Here is a 24,148-nt window from a genome sequence, read left to right on the forward strand (position 1 = left end):
GTACCAGCTGGGAGAAAAACATTTAAGGCACAACGCAGCACTGGGGACAGCCAATAGTTAGATGCTGGTGCTGTGCTGCGGTGCGTGTTCTCGATGCCTCACCGTGCGGTGAGACAACAGGCTCCCTTGAAAGGAGACCGCGAAATCTTCCTCAGCTCCTGACGGGCGCCGGCCCCATCCCCGGCCGACCCCGGCCTCTAAACGCTGTCGGGAGAGAAGGTAAACCGCGGAGCCACGGGAGGAGACGAAGTTGGGGCGGCGGCTGGGCCAGTGGTCCCTCGTCGGCCGGCGGGCCGCCACAGCCCCAGGCAGGGTTCCTCCCCGCCCACCTCCCGCTGCCCCTCGCAAGGGGGGCGCCGCCATCGGAGCCTGCGCAGTGCGGCGGGGAGCGTCGCTCGCTGCCCTGCCCGCCCGCGGGGCTGACAGTGCTGGGAATTGCAGCCCCGCTCCTCTCTGGGGTGGCAGCGGGTACGGGGGTCGGGTCGCGCCGCGCCACCGCCCTGCCTGCGCTCTGATGGGCCTGGCGGAGCCGGCGCCATGGCCGCCTTGTACCAGAGCGCGGACCCGTCCGCCTCGGCCTCGCCGAACAAGCTGCTGGCACTGAAGGACGTGCGGCAGGTGAAGGAGGAGACCACCCTGGACGAGAAGCTCTTCCTCCTGGCCTGCGACAAAGGTACCGGCCTCACTGCCCGGCGCGGCTCCGCTTGCCGCGTCCTCGGGGAGCGGAGGCCTCGGCCGCTCGCTCCTAGGGCCTGAGCCCGCCTCCGCCCGAGGCAGCGCCCTGGCCCCAGCACTTTGAGGGGGGTTGGGGGTAAATCTGCGAGTGCCCGCGCCTCGCACCGCGGGGGCGGCCGGTCCTCGCCGTGCCCCCCTGCGCGGCTGCTGCTGGGGGGGCACCGAGGTGTCTGGCCTCACCTCACCGCCCGGCTGAGGCGGCGCCCCGCGGCGAAGCCCCCCTGCTCCGGCCCCGCCGCCTCCCGCTATCCCTAGAACCAGCGGTCGCCGGGGGAAGGGAGGCGCTGGGCCACCTCCTGTGTTTGTGAGAGAGTTCGGTTTATGTCGGAGGAGTTTGTGAGATATTTTCTACCCTCACTGTTAAATGGTTGGTGAGTATATAGTTACTGGAAAATGGGAGGCTTATCTAGACATCCCCAGAATTAGTGACACTAGTTTCCTCTGATTTGCACCTGTGGTGATGGATGAGATTTTCCTTTGTAAAATATGCTACTTTCTTTAAGAATATATTTAGTTACTCTTAAGTAACCGTAGTAGTAGTACCTTTAAGAGTGTTATTTAGTACCTTAGCAGTAGTAGTGCCCTTAAGAGAAACAGTCTTAAATCAAACTGATCTTCACATGTCCAAAATGTTGGACTCTGAGATAGGCTTTTAATCATGTGCTGAATGGTTTATGTGGACATAAGCATGGTTGTAGAAGCTGGTATGTTTATATGCAGAGCTGCCTGCTGGCTGTGTGTTTAGATAAGCTCACAACCATAGTATAACTGCAGTGACGTTAGCCAGTGGGTTTAGGAAGTTTGTTCTGGTGCTTCTCTGTGGTGGGATGCCTTGCTGTTAGACAGCCGTGCTGCTGTGTAATCTATCCTGAATATCAGACCGAGCCACAGCTTTGTCTCTTTTTTTCTCTTTTTTCTGTCTTTGTAATGGTCTTCTACGTTGCAAAATAATTTATTGCTATGGAGACAAAAATAATTAAAAGCTTTTACCTTTGGCAAGAAGAGTCAAACAGAGTAATAGTAAACAGGGCAGCCTGGTTATGTCTATACTTCAGTCAGATAGGAAAGTGCAGCTTATGTACATCATACTGTAGTTAGCTTGCTCATCAAACTTGCTAGTTTGAATTTTATAACATTGCAGCATCGTATCACACCTGGTTTGATGATACATATGCTAAAATTTGATACAGGGAAGACTAATGTGGCTTCTGCTCCAGGAAGATGCAAACCTGTTTGTAGTATTGTAGAGAAGGCTTCTCTGAGCCTATGGCTCTTGTGAATGGCAAAGCCTTCTCTGACGTAGTTGAACTTGATGTTTCCTGTGTCTCACAGGTAATGTATGAGCTATTGCCCCAGTTTTGAGAAGTTCGTTTGTGTTCGTTTTCAGGACCGGAACTAAAGGAGTGGGTTAAAGTACATGTCTTAGTGCTTTCCTGAAAGAGACCTCCCAAAATAATCTTTAGTTTCCTCCCTGATGAGAGAATGCTTATCTACCTTGACTTCTTAATTTTCTGATATAGTCAATATCTGTTGTCAGCTATGGAATGTTGTCTTGTTTGATGGTAGCTGGTACTTATAATGTTCACATGCATTTATTGCTTTATAATAAACTAAGTGACATTCATGCATTACTTGTGCAGGTGACTATTACATGGTTAAAAAACTCTTAGAGGAAAACAGCTCAGGTGAAATGAACATAAATTGTGTGGATGTGCTTGGACGAAATGCTGTTACCATAACCATTGAAAATGAAAACTTGGACATACTGCAGCTTCTTTTGGATTACGGCTGCCAGGTATACAACACATTGAAAAGTTTCAGGGTAGTCATTGATCTGTGTATTCTACTCTTTATGTATTTCCTCTGTTAATCTGTCAGAATTTGGAAGGAAATAGACTGTGTCTTTATAAGCAGTTCAGTTCTTTTTCCATTTAGTAATTGTGGAAGTGTTTTCTTCTCACTAATTTACTTTTCTAGTGTGATTTTATTGGCATGGCAAATGTATAGTAACATTTTCAATGATATTGACAAGTCTGAGTTTTATTTTAAACATTATTCCTGTTACAGTGAGAAAGTATACATTATCTTCAAGCCAAATAAACACTATATAGTCAGACTGCATCCTATTAAAAAGTATAGAATGCAGAGATCTCTTTGTATAGTAACTTCTGAAAAGGTAGTGCAGTTAGAAGAATGCACATTATATTAGGTGATTTTAAGTTAAGGCAAGCATGTGTTTCTGTGGTTCTTTCTTGTTAAACTTGATCTATACTTGATGGCAGAGGCAGTTTCATACCAACGGTACTTCCTCATGCGACATATCTGCTGCTGGGAGAGTTGTAGCTATGATGGCTTAAGTATCTAAGTCAGGGAAAAGTAGTATCTTTTGTTAGATTGTTTGATACTGGCTGGGGAAGAAACCAACAAGCTTTCCCCTCCATGGATCTCCTTTTTAATGGCAACAATAAAAGCTATGTCTTTTATTTTTAAAGTAAAAATTTGAATTTTCTAACGTGAGTTATAAGGAATAATATCAACTGTAAGGAAAATTAAAAGCTGCTTCGTTCAACTTAAGAGAAGTTTCAGAAGTAGTTACCAGCCCAGGAAAAAAACCCCACCTTGTTCTCCTAGCTTTACCACAGAACTACAAATGTGGGGCTCAAGTTTCCCATATGCCTGAGTTATGTTACACAGATGCTTGTTCTTAACATTTTTAATAACCTGGTAAATTGTGCTTAGAACTTGATTTTTGCAAGTATCCTGCATCATCTTTCTTGGAAAGTAATGTCTGCAATTTGTTCTTCTGCTGTTCATGCAATGAAACAAATTGTCAGTAGTGCTGTGCTAACTCCTGGAATGACAGCCTGAATTTGTATCCTGATCATATGCATGGTGATAGTACAGAACGTTGTTTTAGTACTTTAAAAATAAATTTATTTTTAAAAAAATGCAGTTTGGCTTCAGATTGAGTCTTTACGCTGTTTAAGTCACTGCTGTTTTCACATACAGCTTGTTTTCTTTCCTTAGTCATCAGATGCACTTTTGGTGGCTATTGACTCGGAAGTGGTTGGAGCTGTTGACATTCTACTTAATCACCGACCAAAAAGATCCTCCAGACCAACCATTGTAGTTGAGTGTTGTTATTCCTTGATTTTTGGTGGGGGAATGGGGGCCTGTGCCATTGTGTTCTGGATAACTGTAGTATTTAAAACAGTGTTCTTAAAATAAATTCTGCATCTCTAAGGTGATAGAGTCTGGACATTAGGGATTATTTTTATAGCCTCTTTTGTCCTAAAGCATAGAATACATTGTTTTGCTTTACCACCTAAGAAACCCTGTGGCTTTGTACGTGCCAGATGCTAACAGATGCCTAGTTAGTCCAGAAGAGAAAAAAACAGTAGAGTTGCTATGAATCTTTTCTTGTAGACTGTTTGCAAGGTAATTGGCAGCCTTCACCTATAATGGGTATATTTGTGTATATAGCTTCATAGATTTTTCCGAGGAAATCTATAAGCATCAAATCTTCACTTCGAAATTAATCAGTTGAAACTTATCTTGGCAATGCTCAAGTATCAAAGAACTTTTAAAAGCTCACAAGTAGAGGTGGAGGGAGGGTAACAAGAGTGTAATACAGTCAGGATATGTTTTCTGTGCTTAGATAGTAAATATACTCAATTTTTTCTCAAACTAGAGCAAAATACACTTTTTAATATCATGTGTGTATATTGGAGAAGGTGGGCACTGAATGTTAGATTTTCTGTGTAAATAAACCAGAAATATTTTTGTGTCCATTTTTCTTTTTCCAGTATTTACCTGAGAGGTGTTTTAATGTTGTTACAAATTCTTCCTTATTTTCATGTTATGAAACACTGGAAAATATTTTGAAGGAATATTGTTGAACAGCCAAAAAAACCCCTTATATATAAACACCGTAGTAGAACTGTATGCAATAAATTTAGCTACGTTTTATTGCAGAAACTAATGGAACGCATTCAAAATCCAGAGTACTCAACGACCATGGATGTGGCCCCTGTCATTTTAGCTGCTCATCGTAACAACTATGAAATTCTCACCATGCTGTTAAAGCAAGACATATCTTTACCCAAACCTCATGCTGTAGGCTGTGAGTGCACACTGTGTACTGCAAAGAACAAAAAAGATAGTCTACGACATTCCCGGTAAGACTTACCAGTCATGGATGATAATAAAAAAATTCTTGTCTTAATTCTCTGGTATTGCTTGGGTCAGATTCAGTATATTTCCTTTTTAAGATGAGGCTTATGAGTAGATTCCTTTGATATATTGTAGCCTTTATTGTGAGAGATGGTAGTTCTCAAGGATGGGTTGTGCTTGAAAAGGCTGGTGGGAGGCAGTAGCTTTTTTTCATTTTGGTTTTATGCTCTCAGTCACTGTGCATGTTAAGCTAAGTGCCTTTCCTTTCTACCAGTTGTGTCACAAACATTCTAGCTATCTTTGTCTTGGGAGTGTAGGAACTATGCAAATATTTTTTTTTTCCTTAGGTTAGTTAATACTTGGGGGTTTTTGAGCCAGAATGAGGAGGTGGATAATTCTGTATCCTATTTCTAAAAGTGTTTATGTAGCATGGATTGATGAACGCAAAGTAAAGACTTTTTTTTTCTTTTTTTTTTCTTCAGTGTTTTTGAAAGTGGAAAGCTTTTTAATAAAGGTCCAAATGAGGGATTTACCAATCTTAACAGTATTTTGTCTGTTTAACTCGACCATGTATTTGAGGGTTGAATGCAATTTAATATGTGAGAGTTGGGATCAAAAATCACAAAGCTCAAAGATGATAAGTGGACTGCAACTACAATATACAATTAATTATTACATAATTACGCCAGTATGTATCCAAATTACTAAAAAATAAAGTAAGTGAAAGGATAATGTTACTGGTATTCAGCTACTACAGGCCACATTCTGATATCCATCTGATACCCGATGTCATTAACTTCAATATGCAAAAAGGTGTCAGGGTATCCCAAGCAAACAAACAATAGAAACATTTGAGATGCCAGCTCTTAGTTTAAACTAGAATGGATAATAGATTTTGGTTTACTGTTAATGAGTTGCTGATTTTGCAAGAGGAAAGCATCCCTTCAGATGCTTTCCCTGAGGTTTTTTTGTGTATATTGCACATTAAAGCTCCTCAATGTTTTTAATTTAGTTTGTTAAAATAGAAGATTGTCTTAAATGCTTTACTTCTCTTATTTCCACTTGAAGAACCATAACAGCTATTGTATAACACTTAAAATGTCAAAAATTTTCCAATACTGTTACCTTAACTGTCAGCCTTCTGCTGATGTACTGATAACAGTTGAAGTAGTGAGGAAAAGAGGAGAGAACCGGTTTGGCCAATTTTTGATACTTAGAATAACAAGGATTGTAAGTATGTGAAGGACAATATCTTCCATGGCATATCACATTTAATGCTTGTAGTGTCTGATTTTAAGAAACCCAATTGTTTTGTCTTTCAGCTGACTGTTTTATGCAAACTTTTGGAATAGGTTCTGATTTGAAACTGCTTATCAAATGAAACATCTTCATTTTGCTTGCTATCCTTTTGTCGCAGGTTTCGTCTTGACATTTATCGGTGTTTGGCCAGTCCTGCTTTAATAATGTTGACAGAAGAGGATCCGATCCTGCGAGCTTTTGAACTTAGTGCAGACTTAAAAGAATTAAGTCTTGTTGAGGTTGAATTCAGGTAGGAATTCAAAACACAACCCAAATTTAATACTTTTATGAAATTACATGTATAGTATTTTCTTTGGAAAATATGCGAGCAGTGTAATAATATGTACTGTTTCTGTGTCTTTCAGAAATGATTATGAGGAGCTAGCTCAACAGTGCAAAACCTTTGCTAAAGATTTGCTTGCACAAGCACGGAATTCACGAGAGCTGGAAGTTATTCTGAATCACACATCTAGCGATGAACATGTAGACAAGCGAGGATTGTTGGAAGAGAGGATGAACTTAAGCCGCTTAAAACTTGCAATCAAGTATAATCAAAAAGAGGTTTGTCTTTGCAGTAATTCGATAGGCTTTCTGTATCACATTCTGCTAGTAATTCATTTAATTTGTTGTTTTGCATCTAGACATAGAAGTGGAAGTAAATTTGCAAGAGTATAGAAGAAATGGTAATACACAGAATATCTGCATGTGAAACAGGGAAATGACATTGCAAGATACTGAGTGTTTCTTCAGTATTTACTGTGGAGAAGAATGTAGCATTTTCTGTACTGGAGTATAGATGACTGCTCTTTTATGAACAACTCTGATAGTGGTAATAATTTATTCAGATCCTCATTAAATCCTTGCCTAGGGAAGCATGGATCCATAGGTGCCATACATGATTTATTACCCACTCACTTGTCATTAGCTGTTCAGCTTTGGCTCAGGCCTTGTCTGTGCTGCTCAGTAATTATGTTAGACCTATGCTGGTATAACTGAATAGCATCTCTGTCCAGAATAGTAGCACCTTTTTTATGCCATCAGTATGGAACTTATTTCATGCAGTAGGTCAGTGTTGTCTTTATCCATTGACAAACTATAACTGGTTTTGCTGTGCTAGAATGTAAATGGGCATTTGTGGGATTCTGGTACAAGAACTGGGGACAGAAAGAAAGTTTCCTTTCCATGCAAAATCCATTTTCAGTTATCATTTGCAGAAGGCATTATAATTCTGTCTGTTCTATGTATCCAGGCTTAAACTGTTTGTGAAACTGTAAAAACATGTAGTTTTTAAAAGTCGTAAGCCGTAGTTATGGAATGTCTTAGACCCAGCATTACACGTTTCTGGTATGCACTAAACAAGCATGCTGAAATATTTCAGATGTTCTTTTGGTTTTGAGTATAACTTGTTTTTACCGCAGTGGTTGGAGAATAACAACATTTTTTGTGTGGTATGAGGAAAGTATCTTTGCAGAATATGTTTTATTCCTGGCAGTTAGAGACAAGTTTTTTTTGTGATGCTTTCTTAAATGTGATGATAACATCAAGGTGGTTCTTGTTGTTATTTTTTAAATTAAATGACAGACCATCCTCTAGGGAAATATATTCTTTTGTAATTCCATACAAATACACACCTGAAGTTTGAAACTACCTTTGCATAATCTACGTAACCTTCGGAACAAATTATCTTCTTTTGAGTGATTGATACAGCATAGCTTACTCTGACTTAAAATTAAGCCTGCTGAATAGAGCCATAATGATTTTAAGAACTGATATGTATAAAACTGGCTGGTTTAGTCCTTATCTTACAAGGTATTGTGTTTTACAGTGTGCATAGTATTTTACAGTAACAGTATCCTTCAGATAAGATCACTGTATTTCATAATAACATCCAATGAATCTGTCTGAGGTGATGTTAGATTTCTAAATAAATAGAAATCAAAACTCATTCTTAACCTGAAAACCATTAAAAGTCTAGTATGTATAATTCATGTTTAGTTGCTGGCTTTAGGAGGAAATTAACATAATGGCTGTTTGTAATCATAATGGGTCCGTAGCACTTTTATTCTCTTACGAGATAATTATTTTAGCTTAATATTCTTGGCTTTTCCTGTTCATTGATGACTACACATAGTTTGAAAATGAGTTTTAATAATGTAAATTAGTAATCTGTATTAAGAAACCTGAGACTGATTTCTTGTTTGTTTCTTTTCTTTTTTTTTATTTTTCCCCCCAGTTTGTTGCTCAGTCTAACTGCCAGCAGTTTCTAAACACTGTATGGTTTGGACAGATGGCAGGCTATCGACGCAAGCACACATGCAAGAAAATTTTGACTGTTTTGACGGTTGGCATTTTCTGGCCAGTTCTGTCCCTTTGTTACTTGTTAGCCCCTAAATCTCGAGTAGGTCGAATAATTCACACTCCTTTTATGAAGTTTATTATTCATGGAGCTTCATATTTCACGTTTCTGTTATTACTTAATTTGTACTCCCTTGTCTACAATGAGAATAAGAAGAATACAATGGGACCAGCCCTTGAGAGAATAGACTATCTTCTGATAATATGGCTAATTGGTAGGTATGATTTGAGTAGATTGGATGACAATTGCTGATGCTGATCAAACAATAATAATTTGTACTATCTTCTTATGAAATTAGTGTGTTACTTATTGCTTGACTGAAGTTTACTCTTTGGAGGCTAGTGTTACAGGAAGAAGAAACCCAAACACGTTTTGATGAAGGGATGTGGAGTGTTAGAACAATCTCTAGTTATCACAGAAAGTGCAGTATCAGAAATGGAATATTGTAGGATCAAACAGAAGAGGAATGTGAATTTTTCTTCAGAAGGACTGGTAGCATTCAGAGTGATGCAAGTGAGATTCAATTGTGCAATAACAAAAATGTAAAAGCTGTGTATCTTCCTAGACATTTTAAAATTGTGATCTTAATAAAAATAAAAAAAAAAAGAGAAAGGAAGAAAAATAACCTGAAGGCAAAGCAAGCGTGTGTTCCTCTTCCTTGGTGCTAAGTTGAGGAATAAAATTAATTTAGACATCACTTTAGACTTTTTCCAATAATTTTTCATGAATAGGTAGTATTATTTAGTATGTAGATGGTTTAATCATTGTGAGTCAAACTTGTTTTGTTTCTTCATCAGCCAGCGATCCACAAAACTTTTAATTTCTTCCAGCTCCCTTTTACAAGAAGTGTTTGGCCAACGCTCATAGATACATGATTTGACTTTTAGGTTGCCCTGTGTGGAGTCAGTAGTTGAACTTGATGATCCATGTGGGTCCCTTCCAACTCTGGATATTCCATGATTCTATGAATTCTATAAAATGTAGTAGGAATGATTTGAGCTTCTTAATTATGTGTCTGTGTATGTGTCCTGGTCTTGGCTGAGATAGAGGTAATTTTCTTTCTAGCAGCTGGTATAGTGCTGTGTTTTGGATTTAGTATGAGAATTATGCTAGAATCTGAATATTACTAGTAAAGTTATTGTTTCTTTGAAAATCTAGGTAATATCTTTATGTAATAATAAAATAGATTAAAAGTATTTGTGCATTCCATGCAAGTTAATTTAATTTTTCTGGATTGTAAATAGTTGGAGTAAGCATGCAGTTACAGTCATAAAATTATTTCCTGTACTGATTTAATTTCTATTTTAATATGCTCTAACTAGATAGAACTGGAGGATTCTGTACATTTTTTTTGGACTAATCCAACTTTAAACAATTGCCAAAATCTAGGATTCTGCAAAATCTCTTTCGTAGTTGTAAATGTGAAATTTTTACAGCATTCTACTTAGCTCAGAGGGAGGACTTTGAATATATATACACATATATATATACACACACACACAAAAAATTCCCAGTTTAGCGGTACATCAGCAATAAGTAACAACTCAGTCTTTCATGACCAATTTTGTAATGCTTGATTTGAAAAGTAAATAATAATACAATTTGGACTTGTTGCAGAGTTAGCATATTGTTTAAAGAAAAAAGTATATGTTGTGTATGTTTATGTATGCATAGGTATATGCACGCATACTCTATCTTAGCCTAATAAATTGAAGGTATGTGTTTACCTCATCCTTGTTTTAAAACACAGAAACAAGTGTTATTTTCCCATACTATAACTTTCCATTTGTTTATGTCATTGTTACTGGTTATCATAAGTGTACCTGCACAGATGCATGTTAATTCTGGTTGATGCAGTAGAGGGAGCACAGGTATTATTTTTGTTGAGTACTCACGAACTCTTGTTCTGGTTGGAAATTCATAAAACCTTTTAACATGTTTTTGGTCGGTTGGTGGGCATTTGTTTTTACATTAAAATTTGGCAGATAAATTCATGGAAACTTACACCTTAATATATGTAATTAGATATGTATAATTTGGTTGACTACACTTTTAAAAAGTAATGATATAGTTGAAAACACTACAGTTTTTATCTAAGTAGTTGTGGGTGGTTTATTTGTTATTTTAGGGTGGGTTTTTTTGTAATGGTAATTCCTTTCATTGTTCTGTTGAGTAGTTCATGCAGATTTTGGAAATATCTGGTACCCCACACACAAAGGCATGCAGATCTTAAAAGAAACTTGAAAGCTTCAAACATAGAGTCCAAGTCAGCGTTACAGACTCCTCCTTTGTTTTGAGATTCAATATCTGATTTTAGAAATTCTTTTGTTCTGTCAAATCTAATATAATCTTGTGTGCGTGTTGGTAACATCAATTATGGCGTGCTCTACTTCTCCAACTCTTTTTACTGATTCTGTAACAAATACAGTGTAAAATACATGGTGATCATATGGAGGCGAACAGAGGTTCTAGTTTAGAAATATTTTCTTTATAACCAGGAAGAAGAGAGATTTATTTAAGTCTTTTAACGATCCATGCACAACACACTTTTTTTAATTATGCATTCCAACATTGCTGTAAAGCTGACTGAACAAATAAAGTCATACATAAATATCTGATTATTTTTTTCCATTCATTGGATCTTGCTCTTACTGGGCCAAAGTTTTAGAGAAGTTGCAAAGTCCTAAAAGCTGTACTACGTCTAACAGTTTTTAAATACTATTTATACACATGTTGCTTTTCTTCTTGTCCTAAATACAGTAGTGTACATCTGAAGTACTCAAAAAACCATTAAATTAACTGATTATTCATAGCAATCAAAGGTGCCATTATGTTTCTTCTAACAGTCCTTTCAAGTTTTATAAAAATGTCAAGTCTGTAAGAGAGATTCAGTTAGCAAAATTCTTAGCGACTATATTTTTCCATACAGCCAGGCATGGCTAATAATGGTAAAATTCAGTTTGCTATAAAGATCCTGAGTATTTAAATGTATGTTACTCTGAGTTAAACTTCTGATTTTTGCAATGTTAAGTCATTATCTCTTTTCTCTGTTAATGCTATTTAATATCAGTTAGGATAGGAAAAGTTGGATCTTTTTGGATCTTTTCAGTAACAGTTACTGAGCTGATTATTCTTAACACTTTTATGATACCTACACACTTCCAAAAAATTCTTGATACTTTATATAGCATTGTAATGCTTTCTGTAGTGCTTTTGGAAAAGGGGAATACTTTTCATTCAGAAAAAGCATTTGTATTCTAGCCCTCTACCTTTATTTAAATTTGACTGTTTCCTGTCCAGTTTTTCTCCTATTCATTTCTTCTCATGCCCTTTTTTATTGGAGGATGTGTTTCTTAGTTGGAAAGTAGGCTCAAAAAGGTTAAACATCTTGTTGCCTTATGATTAATGCTTGTAATCCAATGCAAAACTTTCAGTAAACTTACTTGATTACTCCACTTCTTTCTCTTTGCTAAAGTGTCATTTACAAAAGCCAGTCAAAAGTGCTTTAGTTGTAAAAGAGTATCTATTCAGTGCAATGACTTGACTTCCCTGGCTTTTTTTTTTTTTCCCCCCTGCAGGAATGGTGTGGTCAGATGTTAAAAGACTCTGGTATGATGGTTTAGAAGACTTTTTAGAAGAATCCCGTAATCAGCTTAGTTTTGTCATGAATTCCCTGTATTTGGCAACTTTTGCTCTCAAAGTCGTTGCCCATAACAAGGTGAGCACGCATCTTCAGGGATCCAAAGCTCCTCTGGGACTCACTAGGCAAATATAGTTTTAGGACATTGCTACAAAATACGTGAAGAGATGTTACATGTAGTGTTAGTAGTAGTATGTTGCAGTTAAGTGTATTCCATTAGTAATAGCCTGCTATGTGGATACAGTTTAGGCTTCTGAGTGTTCTATGTGGTATCGGCTGTGTAGTTGTGAAGATCTCTGATCTTGTTGCATCTTGGGCTTGAAAGAGAAGTTTGAGGCAAATGGGAGTTAGAAAATGCATCAAGACATCTCCAAGTCCTCAGGGACCCCAAACAGAGCTACTGTCTTCCTTGTAACAACTGACTGGTCTTCCAAATGACTTGATTTTCATTTAGGGGAATCTCCCCATACAACTCATCTGATTTGGCATTTGAATTCACTTGATTCCATAGGTCAGTACTATGCAGAAAGCTAATAGTAATCTCTGTGTTTAGATTGCCTAACGCTTTTCTGTTTCAGTAAATTTTATGTAGCTTTTGATTACATATGCTTAAATGTCATAGGTGGTTGGGGGGTTAATTGCTTTTGGTTTGGTGGGGGTTTTTTTTGTGTTGTGGGGTGGTGGTTGTTGTTTTTGTAGTAAGGAAAAATGCCCCAAGACCATAGGGGAGCCTTGGCTTTTCTCTGTGAAAAGCCGTCTGGATTTGATTGAAGATACAAGTTTTGAAAATGATCATTCCCATTCTGTTGCATGTGTTGTTAGCCGTGCAGCATATGGCAAGCTGCCCCACCAATTGAATATGAGTATTTTACCAAAATACAAGCCAATACAGTAGTACCATTATTTTGTATTGTAAACTGTGAGTTGACAGCTGTCTGGCAGTTGGGAGGGAAATAAACTGGTTCAGTTCTTCCCAACTTGGTGTTTGGCTCATTTCCCTATTCTTGAATTGATTCAGAGGCTGGTAATCATTTTGGAAAGGAAAGCTCTGTTTCTTGTTTAAAAAAAAAAAAAAAAAAAAGTGCCATTTTGGGCTTCCTTCCCAACCATTTGCTTTGCAACCAGGACATCTGCAGTAGTAGTTCCTTTGCTGAGATAAGAGCCCTTTGCTGCAATTTAAGTTGTAACCTTTTTGAAAATGCAGGACTCCTATATAATGGGCACATGATGGCTTTTTTGTCACGTTTATATGGCAAAAATTGTTTTTATTGTTTATAAATTATTTAGAAAACCATATAAAAATGCTTGGTTTACATCTTAGGTCTGTGTTGTAGGCACTAAAGCTGTAAGAAATAAAGGAAGAGTCTCTGTAGCAGAAGGATTTGTACACATGCAATTGCAATGTATGAAAACATGTTTATTCCTGTTTCTTGCCATCTTTGTGCAGCACTTTCAGGCAAGTTATTTTGAAACAGCTTTGAGTTCCTTAGTTTTTGAATGTCCGTTTTGAGACAGCAGAAGCTGGTAATATAAATGTGAATGCTTTCAGCCAAGCTGAAAGTTAGGGATCTGTGGATATTCCATGAATAGTTGAATAGTACCTAGTGGATACACTTTTAAGTGTGTGTTTATACCAACAGTTTACTTGTGACTTCCATTCTCTGTACTCATTCATAAAATCCATTGAAGGAACCCCAGGTCCTAAGTCTTTCTAAATCTTTCAAGACCTGGTTGAAGCCAACTGTCACCACATTGCAATTGCACGCATACATTAGTTTTCTTTGCAGCATTTTAATGTTGTTTTTGACTGAGGCCTATTACACTAGGCAATGCATATGTTTATAAAGTACACAAGTCCCTGTTTCAACAAACCATGCAAAACAGAATAGAAGGTAGAACAGAGCAATAAATGGCTTGCTGAGCAAGTGAGTGGCAGAGTTAGGTGTTGAATTTAAATACTCTGATTTCTGGCTCCCTCTGGAATGGCTTTTAAAATGGCTTTGTCTTAAAAAGACTGAGTTATCTGAAAGAGGTAAGCTATCTATGAATTGTATGTATTAATCTCTTTTGTGCTATTGCCTGTTTTGGAGGCAGAAGTAGGGAGCAGTGCATGGGTGCATTTCTGTATTTATAATGTCAGTGATCTCAGTTTGTCCTTTTTATATTGCAGTTTCATGATTATGCTGAAAGGAAGGACTGGGATGCATTCCATCCTACCCTAGTGGCAGAAGGTCTTTTTGCTTTTGCTAATGTTCTTAGTTATCTGCGTCTCTTCTTCATGTACACAACCAGCTCTATTCTGGGACCACTCCAGGTGAATATCATTACTGCTTGAGAAAATATTAAACTTGATCCTAATTTGATACGAAGATTCTTATCTCTTATTGAAAGGAGAAAAATAAGAAATTAAGAAAGCCAGAAAATAAAAAGTAGAAAGAAGTGATAATTGCACTGAAGTTTGCATTTTTAATCTCTCATGTAAAACATACTGATTTAGGTAGAAAAAGGTAAGAAAAAGAATGGAAGACCTAGTGTAGTTTGTTTTCTTATAATTTTTTCCATGATAACTGTATGTATACTGTCTCTTTCATCTGTTTTTAGCTTAACGTACTACGTAGGTGTCTGCAGTTTGAAAACTGTAAGGATCACGTTCTTCCTGTTCTATGCAAATGATCATCTTAACTTCTTATCTCTAAAAGATAGATGAATGAGATGTGTAGCAAGGGAAGAATAATCAAAAGCCTTTCTGTTTATGTCTGTGATCTCACTGAAGTTGCATGTTGAATTGAATTGTGGAAATTGTTTTGGTTTGAAAAATGTAAATCTTTCAAGAGTATTGAAATAGTCATCTACTTATAGAATCATAGAATGGTTTGGGTTGGAAGGGACCTTAAAGATCATCTAGTTCCAACCCCTCTGCTGCAGGCAGGGACGCCCTGCACTAGACCACGTTGCCCAAAGCCTCATCCAACCTGGTCTTAAACACTTCCAGGGATGGAGCATCCACAACCTCTCTGGGCAACCTGTTCCAGCACCTCACCACTCTCACAGTAAAGAATTTCTTTCTAACATCTAATCTAAATCAACCCTCCTTCAGCTTAAACCCATTCCCCCTTGTCCTGTCACTACACTCCCTGATAAACAGTCCCTCACCAGCTTTCCTGTAGGCCCCTTCAGGTACTGGAAAGCTGCAATGAGATCTCCTCGGAGCCGCCTTTTCTCCAGGCTGAACAATCCCAACTCTCTCAGCCTGTCCTCATAGGAGAGGTGCTCCAGCCCTCTGATCAGCTTCATGGCCTCCTCTGGACTTGCTCCAACAGCTCGATGTCTCTCCTGTACTGGGGGCCCCCAGAGCTGGACACAGTACTCCAGGTGGGGTCTCACAAGAGTGGAGTAGAGGGGCAGGATCACCTCCCTCGACCTGCTGGTCACGCCTCTTTTGATGCAGCCCAGGACAGGGTTGGCTTCCTGGGCTGCAAGCGCACGCTGCTGGCTCATGTTGGGCTTCTCATCAATCAATACCCCCAAGTCCTTCTCCTCAGGGCTGCTTTCAATCCATTCCTTGCCCAGCCTATAGTCGTGCTTGGCATTGCGCCGACCGACGTGCAGGACCTTGCACTTGGGCTTGTTGAACTTCATGCGGTTTGCACAGGCCCACCTCTCCAGCCTGTCAAGGTCCCTCTGGATGGTGAGATATAAGCCAAGATATAAGAAGGGAGAACACGTTTCTTCTTACTTGGAATTTGGTGGAGCCTTCCAGTGAGTAATAATGACAGTAAACCCCCCACATTTTAATTATGTAATACATTTAATTCAGTCATCCGGAGATGGAAGGGGAAAGCATTAACAGTCTTGTGATGCTGGAAGAGTCCTTTAAGTCACTATTAAGCATAAAGACAGAAGAAATATTTGGGAGCAGCATTTTTTTTAAAAAAAAAACAAACTCTTGCTCTGCAACTAGAGCTATGCCAAAGGAGGTTCTGAAGTAAATAATTGTGGCTCAGATCACTAGGTCTTGTATCAAGGCTTTAGGATCTAGCTGAAAACCTGCAGCTTGAAGGTTCAGCTCATTTTAATGAGTTAGAATACTGAATCTTGCTGCACAAATAATTATCTTTTAGAATATATTTGTTTTATACAGAATGGTCCTTCTTTGAAAACAAAAATAATCACTTGTTAAATTGTTTTTTTTAAAATCATCATAAAAAGTACTTTAAGAACTTCATGTAACCAGTTTAATATTATTGGAAGATGCCTGTTTCCTCTCTCAGGGTTTTGTTTGTTTGTTTTAGTTCTTGCCCCTTTCTTTCTAGCTGTTAATTATTTTTATATTTTTTTCTTTTATACATTTTTTAAATGGAAACATACTTGCATACTTTGAAAAAAATACAGAAGTCTTGATGTTGCAGTAAGCATTAGGTTTGTTATACAAATTGATCGAACACTGAAGTCTCTCCACATTTTAAAGAGATTCACTGTTTAACGTGCATATTTATTTATGTACTAGATGTTTCACAAGTTTTTTATTAGGAGGCTATGTTATGAAATTTTCCAAGTAAATAAAAACAGTCAACAGTCACCCCATTCAGTGGCACACTGAGGCTTATGTTATTACTGTTGGCCAGTACAGCTTGTGCAACAACTCTTACAGTATTTTCTGAAAGTAGGTCACAAAGGTCAAATGGTGGTAATCAAATATGGCATGGAAAACCAACAGTGTTGTGGGGGAAAGGCAGCTACTATGTTCTGTTGGCTATTAGAGGTATTTTTAAATGTTCAGTTACTTATTGATTAATAAAACTTACTTTAATACAGATTTGTAAATTGCCTGTGTGTGGTGTTTTTTTATTATTAACAGGAGATAGAATAATATTCCCTTAGATTAGGTCATTAGATTTCAAATGCATAGAAATTCCAAATACTCAGAAAGCAAATGACTCTGTGAAGAAAGGAACTGGTCTTTGGGCTGTGTTGTTATACTGTATTCAAAACAAAATAGTTTTGGGTGGTTTGCACTTTTTGTGCATTCCTGTTTCATCTGCTGTGTCTGTCTCTTGCCTGTGACCATGTGTCAGTTAAATGGTAAATGTTTTATTGTTGGGTGGTTTTTTTCTGTAAAAGGATAGATGTGATAAAACAGTATGATGGGGCTTACGTTCATCCTCTGACTAAACAAAATAATTACTGCGTAGCTCTGCCTACAGTTGCAGATTCTCCATGTCCATGGCAAACTGTGCAAAGAATCAGAGAGAATCTGCTGTGCAGCCCGGGTATTCAGTGAGTTTACAGCAGCATAGGAGGGAGCACGAGCTGGCACTTCATATCACAGTGAACTTGTACTTGCAAAGTATGGCCAGTGATACAATCCTAGACTATGATTTGGTACAGATTGTGATTCATACAGGATTAGACTTTCCACACACTCACTTGTATAGAGGATTAGATTTACCTGATCCCATTTTGTATATTTGCATTCTTTGTAATAGTATAATGTTCTCTGAAAAAGTTTGTAGGAAGAATAATTTAAATGCTGTAAACAATTTATGCTGTGTCTGTGTAAAAATTTGTGCTTACAACAAAAGTCAGTCAAGGTCGTCTCTGCATTGGAAAAGTGCACAAGCATAATGTATTTTTTTTAAGGATGCTGTATTTTGTATTGTTGCAAGCTTCTGTGTAGGATATTTTGAAATGGAAACTAATGATGTGAATTTAGTGTCACATCTTCTATAACTTACACCCTTCAATTTTTGTGTGCTTACACACCTATATATTGTGTATATTTAAAATCTTACATAAAACATAGAGTGAATTAATTCTGTGTTCTGCAGATGGGCTTTGGTAAACTACTTCTTGATTAGTATGAATTATGATTCCAGATGTTTAATCCAGTGTCCTTATTAAGCATTTTCTTAACATCCTATGATGGTATTTCTGTTCAAATGCATTTCATTTACTGCTTTTATCTATTGATTTGTGAGTTCCTTATTATCATTGGTATTACAAATAGAGAGTAAGGTGCACATACTATTGCTTGTGGTTAATTGAAAGATACAAAACTTATCAAGTGATATTAAAATTACTTAAATTTTCTTTTAATATCTAGAATTTTTCACTGAAAAATGGTACAAGGGTACGTCCTGATTTCAGGGTCTGTTTAGCGTCTTAAAATTTAAGTTAAACATTTAAAATATAAATAATTTTTTCTTGATTAGAGGCTGAAGGAGGGAATACAACAAAAATAGCTACATGTTGTACTGAATTTGGAAATAAATCTATTTCACAGATTTCAATGGGGCAGATGCTACAAGATTTTGGAAAATTTCTGGGCATGTTTCTTCTTGTCTTATTCTCATTCACAATTGGATTGACACAACTTTATGATAAAGGATTTACTGTAAATGAAGAAAAGGACTGTGCGGGAATTTTCTGCGAACAACAGAGCAATGACACATTCCATTCGTGAGTTTGATATCTACGAAATAACTGTGTTGTTCTAGCCCTTAATTCCTAGTAATTAAACAGAACTGGATTTTTTTCATTGAACTTGTATTTACACTAAGTAAACTCACTTTTGGTGTTTGCTTTACCTAACAAAATTTTTTTCTTTGTTTTTGTAGGTTTATTGGCACATGTTTTGCTCTGTTCTGGTATATATTCTCCCTGGCACATGTAGCAATCTTTGTCACACGTTTTAGCTATGGTGAAGAATTACAGTCTTTTGTGGGTGCTGTTATTGTTGGTACCTACAATGTGGTGGTTGTGATAGTATTAACTAAACTCCTTGTGGCAATGCTTCATAAAAGTTTTCAGCTGATAGCAGTAAGTGGTTTCTGATTTAATCATCAATAATTGCTAGCTGTAACTTCGGATTTTATACAAATTTCTTCATACAATGTGTAGACTAATTTACAGATCTCTATGGATGAGCTCAGTCTCTGAGCTCCCAAGGGGCATCTTTCCTTCAAATATAAACTTTTTATTTACTTCGATCCAAATAAAACGGGTACTTTGCATGTTGAACATGTGCGAGGCGTTGGCCCTCTGGGAATTGAAAAATTTCTTGATACAGTGGCTGTTCAAGTCAGGATGCTATTCTTGATAAGATGTGGTGCTTGATAGGGGGTTTATACCTTCATAGCTGAATTTTGTATTTACACTAGAATATATATAGTGAAGAGATTTGTATTTTAATTATTTAATATTAGTAACAAATTTATTAAAATACTATGTAATCAAAGTTAAATAACATTCAGTTTTTAAGGTATAAGAAATAAAACTTATGAAATAGCCTGATAATATTTTTGCTTCTGATCTCTGTCAATGTTTCTGATACTTTAGAATCATGAAGATAAGGAATGGAAATTTGCTCGTGCCAAGCTTTGGCTTAGCTACTTTGATGACAAATGCACGCTACCTCCACCTTTCAATGTTATTCCCTCTCCCAAGACTATCTGCTATCTTTTCAACAGTCTCAGTAAATGGATCTGCTCTCATACATCAAGTGGCAAAGTGAAACGTCAGAACAGCCTGAAGGTAAGAAATGATTGGGAAAGCTGTGGGCTCTGCAGCTGGAAAGGTGCTGCTTGCTAAAATGAATCAGCAAATTGCTGTATGAAGCTGCCTGTCACATGGTGAGTGCCACTAAGATAAATAGGAACTAAAGAACAATGTGTGTTGCATCTAAAATATAAATAAGTATTACCTATTTCTACTTCAGTAAGATTCTGTTAACTTTCAGTTTGGGGAATTTCAAACCCCTTCCCTCCAACCCCCGATTCCCCCAGAAATAGTCTGGAAAAAATGCTTTGGTTGATAACTCATAGAAACCTCAAGGAAGTATGTGCTAATCTCAAGAATGGTGAGGTTAGAGTATTCTGTGGGGAAGGTAATTGGTTTTAAACATATTACAGGAGTGTCATAATAAATAACCAAAAAGCATCACTGAAGTCTGTCATTGTTGGGGGAAGGGATATTTTTTTTTTGTTAAATATTTTTATTGTACCCTGTAATTTTGCATACTAATTTTGCATCTTCTTGCTGACAAAGATAGCATTAAATAAACTAAAATCAAAGACTTTATGGAACGTGCAAAACATTCAGGATTGTGGAACTCTTAATTGCTCATAGGATGATTACCAAGCCAGGTAGATTAAAAATTTTTAGTTTTGCTATACAGATGCAGCAGATCAACATTTAATTTAAATTTTGCTGGAAATTTCCACACATTGTACATTTGTGTGCGTCAGGAGGTAGCTATAAAATAGCTTTGTTATTATATTTATTCTCTGTGTAATTGTACACAGGCTTTAGGGCTCAAAAATCACTTTTCCATAGTAAATGTGTAATGTTTGTTTAAAGGAATGGAGAAATCTGAAGCAAAAGAGAGATGAAAATTATCAAAAGGTGATGTGTTGCTTAGTCCACCGTTACTTGACTTCCATGAGACAGAAGATGCAAAGCACGGATCAGGCAACTGTGGAAAACCTAAATGAACTGCGGCAAGACTTGTCAAAATTCCGAAATGAAATGAGAGACCTGCTTGGTTTTCGAACTTCAAAATATGCTATGTTTTATCCAAGAAACTAAGGCCTAACTTTTAAATAAAAAGTGTGTACTTTTAGGTACCAATAGGTGAAAGTGTTGACCTAATTCTTTTGCCAGACCAAATAGAAGATTATGGCACAATAATACATTGTAAAATGCGTTTGCATGAGTTGCAGCTTGATGTGGAAGCGGTGGAAATAAATGCAAAAACAGATACAGTAATTTTCTTAAGCTCTTAATCTTAGTGTGTATATAAAACTTGTATATGGGAATTTTTGTAATGTTCCTCAGACTGTGGCTGTCAGGTGTCAGAGCTAGCACGATGTGTTTGTTTATTCTATTTTTGCTGTTTGTTCCTTTTTGATACTTGCTTTTTCAAGTTGTGGGAGAAGATAGGCTTTTTAAGACAAAAATCCAGCCTATGTTTATTTTTAATAGAAGAGTCAGATATAGAATAATAGAAAATTTCCAGCACAGTTGGAAATTATGTTTGACTGTAGGTTACAGTGCATGCGAAGACTGTATGACTCTGAAAGAGGCAGTTCTAGTGCCAAGTTTTGTATGTTACCATTGACTGTATACTAACATTTATAGAATATGGAAAATCAAATCATCAAGACTCTTCCCTTTTGTGGGAACATTGAAATTTTGAACTCAAAATAGACCAACCATTTCTTGAGTGTTTATGGTTATATGTAAGACAATCAATTCCTGCTTGAATTTTTCAGCGGTGCCTCAAAAGTACGTTTTACTATACATGTTAAGACCAGGAACAGAATTTTAAAACTAACCTGTGAACTTTTAATGTTTAATATCTTGGGTTTTTAAAATCTGGATGATAAATTATTTGAATTATTAAAACCTAACAACAAGGTGGAGCACGTGAGTGCTATTGTTTGCAATGCTGAACAATTCCCGTGGAACACTGTACACTTTCTGTGAGAACATACATTGTATCTGGTCATTGGACAGATGTAGTTCAGAAGGGCCTGCTTCAGACAGGTTTTGCATATCCTACTTTTAAACTTGTCTTTTTTCCTTTTTTTTTTTTTTTTTGTAAACCACAATTGTTGCCAAGCTAAACATTTTGTGTGTGTGTGTGTCAGGAATACTATGTTTTGTGAAAACGTGATTTGACTTTGCTTACAATGGATAGTAAGGGCTTTGTGGATTTTCTGTGCTAGAGGGTCCTATATGGCTTTATATGCGTATATATAATTAGAGTTGACAAACTGTAATTGAGAAATGTGAGATTCCTGTATTTTTAATTATGAAATAAGTATATTTATGACAGCTAAAGGATTGATTGACAACTTTACCGTTATGATGGTGCTCTTCTAAAATGGTCTTATGCCCAGAAGGCGCAGGTAGCCATAGTGGTCTTTGACTACAGTTGATTTTGGGAGATTGACAGTGGAGGCTTACATGAATGTTTACTTTTTTGAAGGAATTCTTATAAAACTCTTTCTTGTAAAGGTAATATATTTTCTGTACTATGAAATTATGTATATCTGAACTAGGGTTTAATACTTTGCTTCCAGAAGTCTTATAGTATAGAGGTATTCTGATAAGTCTGTTGGCTTTTCATGTCAATAAGAAGCTAACCTCTTGTGTTCAAAGCAAAGAGGATCACTGAATTTTGTATTTGGATTCAGATCTCACATTTGAATATAAAACCAATATAAAACCAATGTGCTGTGTATGTTACATATATCCAAGAAAGGCAGCAGACGAATAAAAGCTCTTTGAAAAATATGGTTGTATTAATATTAGTCATATTTGAAACACATTATATCAGGTACCATATTGAAAGTAATTTCTTTGTCGTGCTTAGATAATAAGTTTGGGAAGGTAGCTGGTGTTAATGTGGTATTACCTTTTTTCCTTGTGGAACCATCCTCTTAACTTTAGGTTCATTTAAATGACTTCATGCAGTGCCATGAAGTGATACCTGAGCTAGTTCCAAACAAGCTAGATTGGACTGGATTCTAGATGCAGCGTTACCTGCTTGGCACTTGGCTCACGCTTATTAGTTGTTCTGGGACACTGGGTATGTTTATCAGTATGAAGCAGCATGCTAATGTGGCTGGGTGTAATTGCTTTCGATATGTTAAGCAGAGTTGTTCAGAGCTACCTCGGTCATTGTCACGTGGCACCGTGTTCCAACAGTGCAGACACGTCCCAAGGAAGAATTGTCTTATTTCAAGGCACTTTTGGGGCATTAGGATTGGAAGTGGGAGTTCCAGAGTTTTTATTTGTCCCTGGAATACATATCTGTAAAGCGACAGATACCACACAGAGAAAGGTTTGTTCTCTGAAGTAGCTTAGTTGTATGACACTTTGCATCTCTGCATTGTTTGAAAGCTGTTGCAGGTTTCCTATCTACTTGGCTACTGATCAGTACAGAGTGCTTTGTACTTTTTAGTGAATCTTGTCTTATCATTCAGATTTTCCTAGTTCACGTGTATTAAACATGTTATTACTTTCTCATTTGGCAATTCAATACTTGCTGTTCCAGAAGTAGCATGCAGACGTTGGGGCTCTGAGATCTCCCTTATGCACACTCACAGAACGGTTCTGGACGTGCACAGAGACAAAATTTTAGGTGTTGGTGTTACTTCTTTAAACTGGGATGTCAAGAAGAGTTTGGAGAAACAGGAGTTTACTTGGCTATAGGATTCAGAATGTCTTTGTATAAATTTTAGTGCAAGTCACGAAAGGACTAAGTGGTTTTTTTGAGGCTACTGAAAAGTGCTGCTTTTTCTTTCCTTTCATGTTAATGTCTGTTTTGTCTCAGAGCTAGCTTCGCCTTGATGAATGAAAAATGCAGGTGGAAATCAAATTTCTTACTTGAGAAAACTGGCACGGCTCCGTGTTTCTTTAAGACCTGGCTCCTGTTCCCTATCACAGGGCTACTGCTGTCAGTGCTCTGATTTGGGAAAGAAAGTGGACTAATGGGAGTGTTGAGAAGAGCAGGCAGGAGCTTTCCCTACCTACCGTTTGGGAGAGGAGGTGCAGGCTGCCAGACTCTTCCTGCCTCACTCAAAAAAGCTGCATGACAGATGGTCATGTCATCATAAATAAAAATAGATTATTGTCATTCAAGACAGTTCTAAGCATAATTTCCACATTGCTTCTCCCCAGGCTGCTGCTGAGAAATGCAGAGCACACTGTGCATAAAACCCTTTAATCTGCATAGGAATCAATACTGGAAAATTAAGAAATTTAGAATTACAAAATTACATCTGCTTTGCCCTCAAATGCTGTCATTCCATAGAGTAATGCTGTTTGATCAGTAAGGCAAAGGCCTAGCAATCTGCACAGTGTGGTTACAGCACTGCGCTGTTGATGTGAGCTCCCAGCAACGGCCTTTTTGTACCTTTGTTCCTCCCTTCAATTCT

At 37.5% G+C, this 24,148-nt stretch overlaps 1 protein-coding gene across 1 annotated transcript; it reads left to right on the forward strand.

Annotated features, from left to right (window-relative positions):
- Window positions 1-339: 339 nt before the first annotated feature.
- On the forward strand, window positions 340-22,500 carry TRPC1 (transient receptor potential cation channel subfamily C member 1). Its single transcript, XM_075761134.1, has 13 exons — window positions 340-673; window positions 2,376-2,530; window positions 3,763-3,864; window positions 4,711-4,913; window positions 6,326-6,457; window positions 6,573-6,768; window positions 8,441-8,777; window positions 12,142-12,281; window positions 14,374-14,517; window positions 18,487-18,662; window positions 18,821-19,022; window positions 19,542-19,736; window positions 20,562-22,500. Exons 1-13 carry the CDS (start codon window positions 538-540, stop codon window positions 20,787-20,789), a joined length of 2,346 nt encoding a protein of 781 aa, XP_075617249.1. The 5' UTR covers window positions 340-537; the 3' UTR covers window positions 20,790-22,500.
- Window positions 22,501-24,148: the final 1,648 nt, after the last annotated feature.

This window comes from Balearica regulorum, chromosome 9, assembly GCF_011004875.1.
Source record: "Balearica regulorum gibbericeps isolate bBalReg1 chromosome 9, bBalReg1.pri, whole genome shotgun sequence".
NCBI classification, from domain to species: domain Eukaryota; kingdom Metazoa; phylum Chordata; class Aves; order Gruiformes; family Gruidae; genus Balearica; species Balearica regulorum.

What these genes read in the sequence shown, in the direction of transcription:
- TRPC1 (XM_075761134.1), top strand. Translation starts at nt 538, where the DNA reads ATGGCCGCCTTGTACCAGAGCGCGGACCCGTCCGCCTCGGCCTCGCCG. An exon ending in GATAGTCTACGACATTCCCG is followed by an intron (nt 4,914 to 6,325) that starts GTAAGACTTACC and finishes CTTTTGTCGCAG; the next exon opens with GTTTCGTCTTGACATTTATC. An exon ending in AGCAATGACACATTCCATTC is followed by an intron (nt 18,663 to 18,820) that starts GTGAGTTTGATA and finishes TTGTTTTTGTAG; the next exon opens with GTTTATTGGCACATGTTTTG.